This window comes from Crocuta crocuta, unplaced genomic scaffold (genome assembly GCF_008692635.1).
Source record: "Crocuta crocuta isolate KB4526 unplaced genomic scaffold, BGI_CrCroc_1.0 scaffold1079, whole genome shotgun sequence".
Taxonomy (NCBI): domain Eukaryota; kingdom Metazoa; phylum Chordata; class Mammalia; order Carnivora; family Hyaenidae; genus Crocuta; species Crocuta crocuta.
In genome coordinates this window covers 213239-224386 of record NW_027529995.1, presented here as the reverse complement: position 1 = coordinate 224386, position 11148 = coordinate 213239, and the positions used below count along the sequence as shown (strand labels likewise).

At 45.8% G+C, this 11148-nt stretch overlaps 1 protein-coding gene across 1 annotated transcript in view; it reads right to left on the bottom strand.

Moving 5' to 3' along the window:
• Window positions 1–11148, bottom strand: part of DOCK3 (dedicator of cytokinesis 3) — a 194813-nt gene that overhangs the window by 27880 nt on the left and 155785 nt on the right. Inside the window, exons 33-35 of the mRNA XM_077763419.1 lie at window positions 8851–8911; window positions 8253–8346; window positions 5806–5954 (exon numbers count right to left, since the gene is read on the bottom strand). Of these exons, the coding sequence (XP_077619545.1) occupies window positions 5806–5954; window positions 8253–8346; window positions 8851–8911 (304 nt within the window). The remainder of the gene's footprint in view (window positions 1–5805; window positions 5955–8252; window positions 8347–8850; window positions 8912–11148) is intronic.

The following is an 11148-nucleotide window of genomic DNA, read 5'->3' as shown; positions in this document are numbered from 1 at the left end:
GTACCATCAGTTTGTTCTCTATAGTTAAGAGTTTGTTTCTTGGTTTGTCTCTCTGTCTTTTTCCCTTTACTCATTTGTTTTGTTTTTTAAATTCCACATATGAGTGACATCATATGGTATTTGTCTTTCTCTGACTTATTTTGCTTAGCATAATACTCTCTAGCTCCATCCATGTATCTATACAATGGAATACTACATGGCAATGAGAAAAAATGAAATCTGGCCATGTGTAGCAACATGGATGGAACTTGAGGGTGTTATGCTGAGCGAAATAAGTCAGGTAGAGAAGGACAAATACGATATGTTTGCACGTATAGGAGGATTAGGAGGAACTTAACGGAGGACTGTGGGGGAGAAGAAGGGGAAAAATAGTGGGGGAGAGGGAGGGGAAGGGAGGTGATGGGCATGGAGGAGGACACCTGTCGGGATGAGCGCTGAGTGTTATATGGAAACCAACTTGACAATAAACTAAAAAAATAAATTTTTTAATGTTTTATTTATTTTTGACAGAGAGATAGAGACAGCGTGAGCAGAGGAGGGTCAGAGAGAGGGAGACACAGAATCCAAAACAGGATCCAGGTTCTGAGCTAGCTGTCAGCACAGAGCCCGACGCGGGGCTCAAACCCATGAACCGTGAGATCATGACCTGAGCTGAAGTTGGACGCTTAACATACTGAGCAACCTAGGTGCCCCCTAGCTCCATCCATGTTGTTGCAAATGGCAAGATTTCACCTTCTTATGGCTGATTAATATTCCATTGTATATATGTACCACCTCTTCTTTATTCATTCCTCTGTCAATGGACACTTGGGCAGAAACAATGACTTAAATTTTTAAAAAATGTTTATTATTGAGAAATAGAGTGTGAGGGAGGGAAGGACAGAGAGGGAGACACAGAATCTGAAGCTCTGAGCTGTCTGCACAGAGCCTGATGTGGGGCCTGAACCCATGAACCATGAGATCATGACCTGAGCTGAAGTCAGATGCTTAACCGACTGAGCCACCCAGGATCCCCCAGAAACAATGACTTTGAAATTAAGATCCCTGAGGCTCTGAAACAAGTACAGAAACCAAGCAGAAAGTGGCTATTCAAGGACACAGTAGGAGGCCTGACAATTTCCTTTATAGAAATATTCAAATATCAAAGAAGGCTTCAGATGATCTTTGCTTAGTGAGGTCCCAGGCTGTCTCTGTGCTGTGGCCCCTATGACAGTGACAGGCCCACATAACAGGTGCCTCTGGAGGGCTTAAGAGGTCTTAACTAAGGGCCATTACTGCCCATTTCCCCTGCTTTTTTTTTTTTTAAATAGTGCTTTCTTTTGTTAGATTGGGAATCATTGGTTTACTTGATATTTCAGCTAGGCTCTTCTCCCCAACTTCTACATGCTAATTAAAAAAAATTTTTATAGAACATTTTAAGCATATAGAAAAAGAGAAGAATGAGCCCTAGGTACTCATCACCCAGCCTCAACAATGACCAGTTGTCATTGGCAATTCACTGCCAGTCTTGTATCATTCATACTCCAACTACTTACTGCCCCCCAGAGTTTTTGAAGCAAATCTCAGACACTGTATAATTTCATCTAGTTATATTTCAACATGACTGTTTAAATAATAAGAACTATATTTAAAAAAAATACTATTTGAAATAGCATCAAGGAGAAGGACAACACTATGTCATTTGGGACTGTGTTTCTCAAAAAGAGCAGATTATTTCTATCCTTTGAAAGAATTAATGCCATATGGATTGAAACTGTAGGACCAATTAAAAATATTAAAACAAACCAAAGGGAATTTTTAAGTAGACCCTGGCTCCCTGAGCCAATATAATGCCTCTGCCTCAGCAAGCTAGAAAACCTCTTATACCCCCATATTGCATCTTTCAAGGAACACATCAGCCCCCCTTCCAGCTCCAAGTGCTACTTGAGCAGGTTTTAGCCAAGGACTCACAACAGGCTCTGCCTGGCAGGTAGCTCCATGGGGGCTAGCTAAGCAGCTGAGCTGTGCACAGACTTGTGGCCAGCTTGCCAAGAGTGCCCCATGGGGAACTGCTCATTTAGGTGATAAGGGCCCCGTGTGGGGCTAACAGGACTCAGCCTGCTGACAGTAGCTTCCAGTAAAGCAGGTCTTCTCCTCTACTGGGATCAGTGTTCATCTGCCTTGTTGGCATCTCTGTAATTTGTGTAATTTGCCCTCCTGCTACATGTCCTTCTCTCACCCACCCCCAATTACCTTTAAAGCGAGCCAGGACCAAGAGTTTTAAGACATTCTTTCAGCCTTAAGGGGTTGTGCTGGAACCCTGGTGGGTCTGGGGGCTTTGAGAGCTGCCTCTGAATACAGGTGAGGAAAGTGCTGCAGGTACGTTGCATCTCTGTTACATTTTTTTCTCTTGGATATCTTGCCTTCTGGCAGGAGGCAAAGCCAACTCTAAAACTCCTTACCAATGTCTGAAATCCAATTATTTCTACCAGCTCTGGAAGATGCATGCTTTTACACATCCTTGTGACACCTCTGATAGGGATGACACAAAAGTTACACTGACTTAGGGCTCATTCTAATCAAAGTGAAAAGGAAGGCAAAGTCCTGGGACTCAGACTGGTAGTCTATGTACTTCTGTTTACACACAGCATATTAGAAGCAACATATCTGTCATTCCTTCAGAGGAGTGTGGGCAATAGCAACCCTTAGTCAGGAAAGCCCAAGCCCAGCCCCACGGAGAAGGCTGCTCTAGTCTTAATGGTCTGTATGCCAGATAAGCAGGGGTCAGAGGCCTCTGCCTAGTTTCCCTTCCCGTCTACTCCCTCTGCCCTGCGATGGAGGACCAACTCTCATCTTTGTGCCGCTCCTTCCTTCTTTCAACTCCTACTCTGCCCGACCCTTTGAAATGTTCCTTTCTCCTTGTCTGGCCTGGGAGTGCTTGCTGACCCTCTGGGAGTGCTGACTACAGCCCAGTCCAGTTTGGGGCAGGCTCCAGGCTCTCACCACTGGAGAGTATGTTCCAGGGGTAGAGTATGACCATGAATTGAACTTCTGACTCAATCCTTCTGGGTGCTCAGGAAATAAACATGGGACCAAAGGAAGTTGGGTTATCTCTATAAGGCATATAACAGAGGGGCTGAGAGTGTGTGGAAGAAAAGTAGAGGGCCTGACTTATGAGGTAGGGTGTGCTGGGAATGCTGAGGGCATATAATCCCTTTACCAGACCCTCCCTAGAGTCTTCTTTTTTTCCCTTCTCCTGCTGTCAAGGTAGCTTCTCTTGGGGCACCAAGAACCTTATAGGTTCACTTTCTCTGCAGCAGCCAGGTTTTGCTTTTCTGAAGCCAATAGTAATAGTAATAACAATAAACTTGAATGCTTTAAAGAACTGGTTAGCTCTATCCATTGGTTCTATGGGGGGTACTAAGGAACAGACACACAGAAGTTGGACCTTCAGTATGAACTCAAGAGAATGAACATGATAAAGATCTCTTTGAGGATGAGCTCATGAAAGGGCTCTGCACTCAGCACAGAACCTGCTCCCCCAGCAATTCACAGAAAAAACAGGGTTACTAGAAGGAGTGGGAAATCCTCAAGCAAGTGACCTATGGAGCCTTCCAGTCCTTCCCCTAATTCTGTTCATCTATGATACTCAGGCAGGTTTTGCATTTCATTCTCTCATCCATACTAAGCTTTATCTTATTAAAAATTTTTTTTTACCATACTAATCTTTAAACCTGCTTTTCTAAACACTACTGTAGTGTTTAGTGAAGAGGGGAACGACTAATGCTCCCATGTCCCACTGGTAGGCTCTGTCAGAATAGGACAACTCTCCACTGTGTGTGCTGTGCCCATGGAAAGAAAAGAGAACTAATACACTAAAAGCACTATGCACACTCACACAATGATCATGCTACTCCTTCTGAGCTGGCAGGGTTTGCTGGGCATGTGGGTAGATGACAGCTCCATGTGGGCTGGGTGCCAGAAATGCAGGGCTTTAAGGGTGGGGCTTTAAGTCCAACCTTGGACCAGCAAGGAGAGGAGGCTTTGGGACTACACTGTGGATCAGTCACACGTGGCTGCCCGAGTCCTGAGCACGGGCCCCCTTTCCAGGCTAGGTTATGTAAGAGCTCCTGAGATCCTGGAAAGGTTCCTGCATGGGTGAATGCTTTTGACAAAGATGTCCTCTATGTTATGTAAAACTGATGAATGTTTTCTGACTTATAGGCAAAAGCTATTAATGTTTAAATCTTTCTTTTTTATGATGAACAAATCCATTAAAAAAACCCAATTTCCATTCAAGTCAGGGTTTCAGCCATGATAGTTCCCTGAGTGATCCAAACTCAGGTTTTTTAAAAAATATTTTTAAAAATGTTTATTTATGAGAGACAGAGAAAGAAAGAGAGTAAGAGCGAGAGCACACATGAGAGGGCAAGGGACAGAGAGAGAGAGAGAGACATGGAATCTGAAGCAGGCTCCAGGCTCTGAGCTGTCAGCACAGAGCCCGATGTGGGGCTCAAACTCATGAACTGTGAGATCATGAGCTGAGCTGAAGTTGGATGCTTAACCAATTGAGCCACCCAGGTGCCCCTTAAATGCAGCTTTAAAAAAATTTTGTTAAATGTTTATTCAGTTTTGAGAGACAGAGAGAGACAGAGCATGAGTGGGGAAGGGGCAGAGAGAGAGGGAAACAGAATCTGAAGCAGGCTCCAGGCTCTGAGCTGTCAGCACAGAGCCCGATGCTTGAACCCACAAACTGTGATATCATGACCTGAGCTGAAGTCAGATGCTTAGTCAATTGAGCCACACAGGCGCCTCAAATTCAGAGTTAAAAAAATTTTTTTTAATGTTTTATTTATTTCTGAGAGAGAGAGAGACAGCATGAGCAGGGGAGGGTCAGAGAGAGAGGGAGATACAGAATCTGAAACAGGCTTCAGGCTCTGAGCTAGCTGTCAGCACAGAGCCTGATGTGGGGCTCGAACCCACAAGCTGTGAGATCATGACCTGAGCCAAAGTCGGACGCTTAACCAAATGAACCACCTAGGTGCCCCAAATTCAGATTTTTAAAGCAATGATCAAAGCTGAATAATGAGCAAACAGCATCAACAAGTCACACAACCCCAGCCTTTTCAGTGCATGGGTCACAACCAACTGTAGGTGGTCATACCTACACCCCACAAGAAGCCCTCCGAGAGATAGGAGCAGAGGGGCTGGAAAGTCCCAAGGAGGCCTAAACCAATGCTGACACTGTCTGCCAGTCCCACAGATTCAAGCCTGATGGGGAAGAATCCCAATGAGAGAAGTCCAGTCTGTGCTGTGATGAAGGGAAATCCAAGATAAGTACATATACCAGTAAGAAGCAGGACAGGCCAGGGTGCCTGGGTGGCTCAATCAGTTAAGTGTCCAACTTCGGCTCAGGTCATGATCTTACGGTTCGTGGGTTCCAGCCCCCCGTCGGGCTCTGTGCTGGCAGCCAGCTCAGAGCCTGGAGCCTGCTTCAGATTCTGTATCTCCCTCTCTCTCTCACCCTCCCCTGCCCACACTGTCTCTCTCTCTCTCAGAAATAAATTTAAAAAAAACATTAAAAAAAAAAAAAAGAGTCAGGACAGGCCTCCTTTGACTAAGGTTAAAATCCATTCATCTTTATAGCTCATATGTTCTATGGCAGATTAGGAAAGCAACATTAATTCTCTGAGTAAATCAAATAAATATTAAGTGGGGTCCCAGAAGCCCCACACCACCCTCTGTAGCTGCCATTCCTACAGTGTCTAGATGCCATGCATTATAGCAGAACCCGAAGAGCTGAACGGCTTGCCTAATGACACCTACCTTGCCTTTGTTGAAGTAGTGGATGATCTTGCGGCACAGTCCCTCTTTCCGCTGCCACTCTGTCTGGGATGGGTAGTGGAGGAATTCCCGAAGTGGCCGTTCCTCCCACTGCAACAGCTCACAGTAGAGAAGCAGAGTGAATGCGGCCTCTGTGGGGAACAGGGCATATAGAGATCCAGGGTCTTCTCCTTGGTGTTCCAGAGGGAGCCTGGTGCCAGGGGACTAGCCCAAGCACTATGCTAGGACAGGGCATGTGCAGCCCAGGTCAGGGAAACTGGATACCAAAGGTGACATAGAGGGGCTGCCCACCCAGCCAATAACCTTTGTCCATAGCATTAAGGAGTCAAAAATCCTGGTAGACAGCTTCCTCCCATAGCCTGATTTTGGGTGCTGGGCTCCAGATGAAGTATGGCCCAGCTACCTGAGAGTTTGTACACAGGTTGTCTTGCTTTGGGAGACCCTGACTTGTCAGAGAGTTCTTGGGTTCCTTTTCAGTCAATTGATTACAGCTTCCTTTTCAACCTTCTCAGAACTGGCTCTTGCAGGAGGGCACTGATCAAATCTTCTCTCAGCCCTCCCTAAACCAGCCCCAGTGCCTATGGCAACATTTTCTGACCTCAGCATGGCCTTCATTTCTACTGTTTCTGCAAGGACCAGAGAGAAGTATAAATGGTGGTAACTGTGTGATGGGCCTGTAGCCAGAAACTCCATTCCTGGAGGAGCTTAAAGTTGATGCTGGACTAGGGCAGAGGCCCAGTGATACTTTACCCTACATATGGAACTGTTCAAGGGAGTTATATAGAACAAAAGCAGCTAAATACTGTGGCTCCCTAAATCCTAAAGCATGAGTCACACTGAATGACAGACACTGCTCAGGGTCTTCACTACACAGTCTGCTCTTTCCTGTTGTATTTCATCATTTTTGGTGGGTATCACCTACTGGCAAGGTAATTAGCTCTAACTTCTGCCTGACCTTCAAGGATTTACTCAAGTCCGCTAAAAATAACTGTGAAGAATCTCATTTCTAACTATTTCGTGACCCATTTCCAGTTTTAGACAAACACACCTACCTGCAGCCACTCCCCAGGCTCCTCCTTATCCTTGCCTCTTTTCCTGTTTTCTGGCTACTGGACCTTCCTGCCCAGGGATGCACATGCCTCCTTACCGGATCCAAATGGGATTCTGGGGAACAAGCTCCTGAGGCACTCAACCCTCCCTTTGGAACTTAGGAAACCAGGTGAAATTTTTTTCTTTCCTGACCATATCCTTTTCAGATGTTATTCCTGAGGCTACCAGAGACAAGGCTTAGCATCTTTTCCCTCTCCAAATCCCTTTCCTCACCTCTCGGTCATGGCCCAGTCCTCTAGGAATTTAGTATATGCCTTTATGTTATATGGAATTTATCAAAGTCTATTGCTTCACTGTTTTCTCAGAGGCTTGCTGCAATCATGGGTGGAAGTAGACATAGAGAATGGCAGATTTGGTCCAGTCATTTCAGATTTAATTCTTGCTAACCTGTGTGGTCAGAAAAGGTGGCATCTATGCCAAACAATCCCTTACATCTAGAAATATAGAAGGAAGAGTCTGCGTTTCTACAAATCCATATAATTCTAGTAATGTTTGTGGACAAGAACAGCTTGAATTTCATGGTCTGTCACACAAATTCAAGTACTATGGCTCAAGAGCTAGGATATAGTGCCTAGTCACCACAGTGAAGGTGGCTATTTTGGGGGAGCTATGGCACAAGGTGATTAGGCAGGAGACATATGCATGCACATACCCTCTTGACCCATAGTGGTACTCAGTAAACAGTGTGACAGGCAGGCTGAAGTGCTTTTAAATTTGTTCTATTAGAAAGGGCCTTAGTAATGGATTAAATTGTATAAAGGGGCCCCATGTGACCTGTCAGAAAACCAAATGAACTCTCTCAATATTTTCCATTGGAAAATCAAAGTAGGGTGTTGTGCAGTTGTGGGGGAAGAGCCTAGATTGCAAGGCAGTTCTGCCAGCAAGTTCTGGAAGTCTCAGGGTTAGGCAGATATTTCTGTGTTATGGCCTCACGTAGCTCTGGCTGTGAAGGTTGTCAGAGTCAATAAGGCTCTGCTCTTGGAGAGGGACAGTGAGCTCAGGATGCTCTGAACATAGCACATTAAAATTTGAAGGTTATTCTTGAGGCCTCAGAGTGGGTGGACAGAAGGCAAGGAGAGAGCAGAACAGCCTCAGACAGCAGAGGAGATGGCATGAAGGCACAAGTGGAATTTCTTCTTGCTTTCTCTCCACCATATGTGACAAAGGAGTTGAGGGAAAGGATGAGGTGAGGGGGCAACATGGGCCCCAACACTCTGCTAAGATCTGGCAGGCACCAGCTCAGAGCCTTTCTCTGCTAGCTGTGCATACCTGTCCAGTCTGTCCTCACAGGGAGACATGGTTGTCCCCCTTCAACTCACCTGTGTAGTTTTCAGCCTGCAAATGCATGTCACAAAGCTTATGGATGTAGCGGATATACATCTCTTCTTTGTTAATCTCAGATTTGTAAAAGTTCTGTGAGAGAGAACAGGAAATAAACATAAAGATGAGAGAGGCTCCCATCTGTGGAAGCCCTACCTGAGCTTCAGGCAACTGGTCAATGCCCTGGGTGTGCTGGACAGGAGAGGGCAGGCCATGGACACAGACAGCACCAGGAAGAGAAAGGATCAGCCAGAAGGCACACCTGCTCTCCAGGTGTGGTGGAACCAGTGGCAGATTTGCAGGAATCCAAATATTGAGAAAGAGGAAGAGTACCAAGGCAGACTGGGAATTAGGGTATGTCAGGGTTGACTGGACCTTGCTAAGAGGCCAAGGCAGAATTCTGTCCAAAGAGAACATTCCTTTCTCAAGTGAAAATGTGACTGATGAAGTGTAGGTCTTTGAGATATCAGGGACAGAGCTGATATCCTGACTCAAGCCCTAAGGCTTGCAGCCACAGTAGAAGGGCCAAGCCCATCACAGTGCAGGTCAGAAGCCATTCCACTGGGCAGATAGGAGGTGGGGCTCATGTCTTCTCACCATCAGGTTAACAGTGCAGCCAATCTTCTTATTCTCGGTTTCCTCTCCTTTCATGCAGTCCCTGGAAGGGAGAGCACAAATGAATGTCTCATGGCATGAAGTGGTGCCTATGGAACAACGCATAGAACTGCAGTGTCACAGAGGCATTAGTATAACTACACCCTAAATTAGGGTGCTCTCCAAATGCTTCCACAGATGGGGGTTATACAGTGAGCTCCCTCTGAGATTTGGACCCACTCCTAGGGGTTCAAAGATCTCTGTTCAACTGAACCTCTCGTTCTGGTGGCAGAGTGTAGAGCCCAGATAGTATATTAGGGCAGTACCAATATCCTCAGCACAGAAGAATGTATCAGTAAAGACAAATATCAAATCCTCAAGTCCCCAGAATGAGAGGCACAGAGCTTTTCTTATAGGGAAAGTTTCATTTTGAAGGACAGTGCTCAACAGAAGCCAAGATGCTCCACTCCAGGGACTTAGCTTCAGGACCTTGTGGCTACAGCAATCATGGCATGGGTGCCATGTTAACCACCTTACTGAATTTTCTCCCTATGGTCTCCTTCCTGTGTACTAATGAGAAGCAATAGGTTTAAAGTTTCTTTCTGATTTAGGGGTAGCTTCAACCAGGGCTGAGTTGCATTCATGCTGAGCAGAGCAGGGTTGGGTGTAAGAGAGGTCAAGTCTGGCCTGTGAGACACAGAACAATGGGAACACTGAGATTGGATCCTTCCCTAGGGAGAGAGGGGGACTGGTCAAAACCAAGTTCCTCTGGAAGGAGCGAAGGCTTGGCACAGGAGACAAAGGAGAAGGAGAACCAGGATGGTGAATCTCTCAAGAAGCCTCCTTTATACACAGACAGCCAGAGTTCCATCTGTTTGTTGTGTCTCCTTCTATGGCACCCCACAGGGCTTTTGGCATATAGATACAGTTCCTTGTGTAGCTGTGTGTTAGGGAAAGGCAGCATAAGCGGGTTTATGGACCACTAAGATCAGGTGGAGAGAGTGTCTTGGCTTTGTTCTACCAACAGGCATGGGGTTCAGTGAGGAACATCACAGCTGGGAGTCAGGAGCCCTAGTCCAAGTCACTGAACCTCTGGGTGATCATGTGACAAACTCAGTTATTCCCATCTTCCCAGCTGCAATCCAGCTCACAGTGGGATGACTTCTTTGAAAGAAAGAAATACTGAAAAATCCACACAACTCTCATGATATTTTGAAAAGCCAAGTGTCCTCCCTTCTATGGGGGGCTACTATCAGAGGTGGCAGCTCTCTGGAATTTGGAACCAAGGTCCTCCTCCTTTTTGGGTTCCCTATCAGCCATAAGGCATTTGGTTCCTCTGTAGTCAGACATGAGGGTCCTGAATAGGCCACTGCACTATCTTTTAGTGCTAGTAGGGACAGGAAAGTACTGTGACTTTTTAAGAGATGGATCAGATGGCCAACTAGTTACAAGCAACATACGAAGTGGCAGGAGGCATCTGTCTCTCCAATAAGTTGGCCCTATAGAGACCAGTGAGGTCTCAACTAGCTACTTTGGCATTTAATGGTTTTTGTTTTTTGTTTTTTTGTTTTTTTTCTAGAAAGCATATGAAACACTTAACAGGCATCAACGTCTTTGGCCATAACTAGAACTTCATTGCCAAGTCAATTAAATAGGAAAGCACTGACCTCAACCCTGTGATGGCAGGGGAATTCCCTCCACACCTTTGTATTCTATGACCACCTCTCCCATACACTGCTAACAGCTGATTCTTCTCCTCTTTGTGTCTGTGAATCACTTCTGTGCGGCTGCTCAACAGAGAGTACACCTTTTAAAGCCTCTGACTTGGGTGCAGCCATTTCTCTCCCCTACTCTTTCTCTGGAGGATGAATAGGGAAGACTCTCCTAAAGAGGCTTCTGAAGCAACTGGTTGTGAGCACTGGGCTCATGGTGACCTAGACCAGGGCTCATGCAACCCTTAGTGCAATTGGAAAGTCCTGAGAAAGGAAGGCTCCATAACCTCCAGTTCCTCTTCCATGTGGAGGTTCCACTGAAAGTCTCAAGGGCTTGGCAACCTTAGCCCTGTCCCTGTATGTTCCAGGGCACTAAGAACCACTCCCCCCATCCCATAGGGCTCTGCTTCTTAACCTGAGAAACACAGGTGCCACCAGTGAGCATCTTTATATCTGACAGAGTATCATTCACACAAAAGTTGAAGAGGTACTCTTCTGAGTACGTACGGCTCATGCTAGTCTAAAACTGAGTCTCACACTCTAGGTTCAGGTCATTCTGGAGTATAACCTATTAATTATTTGCCTAATT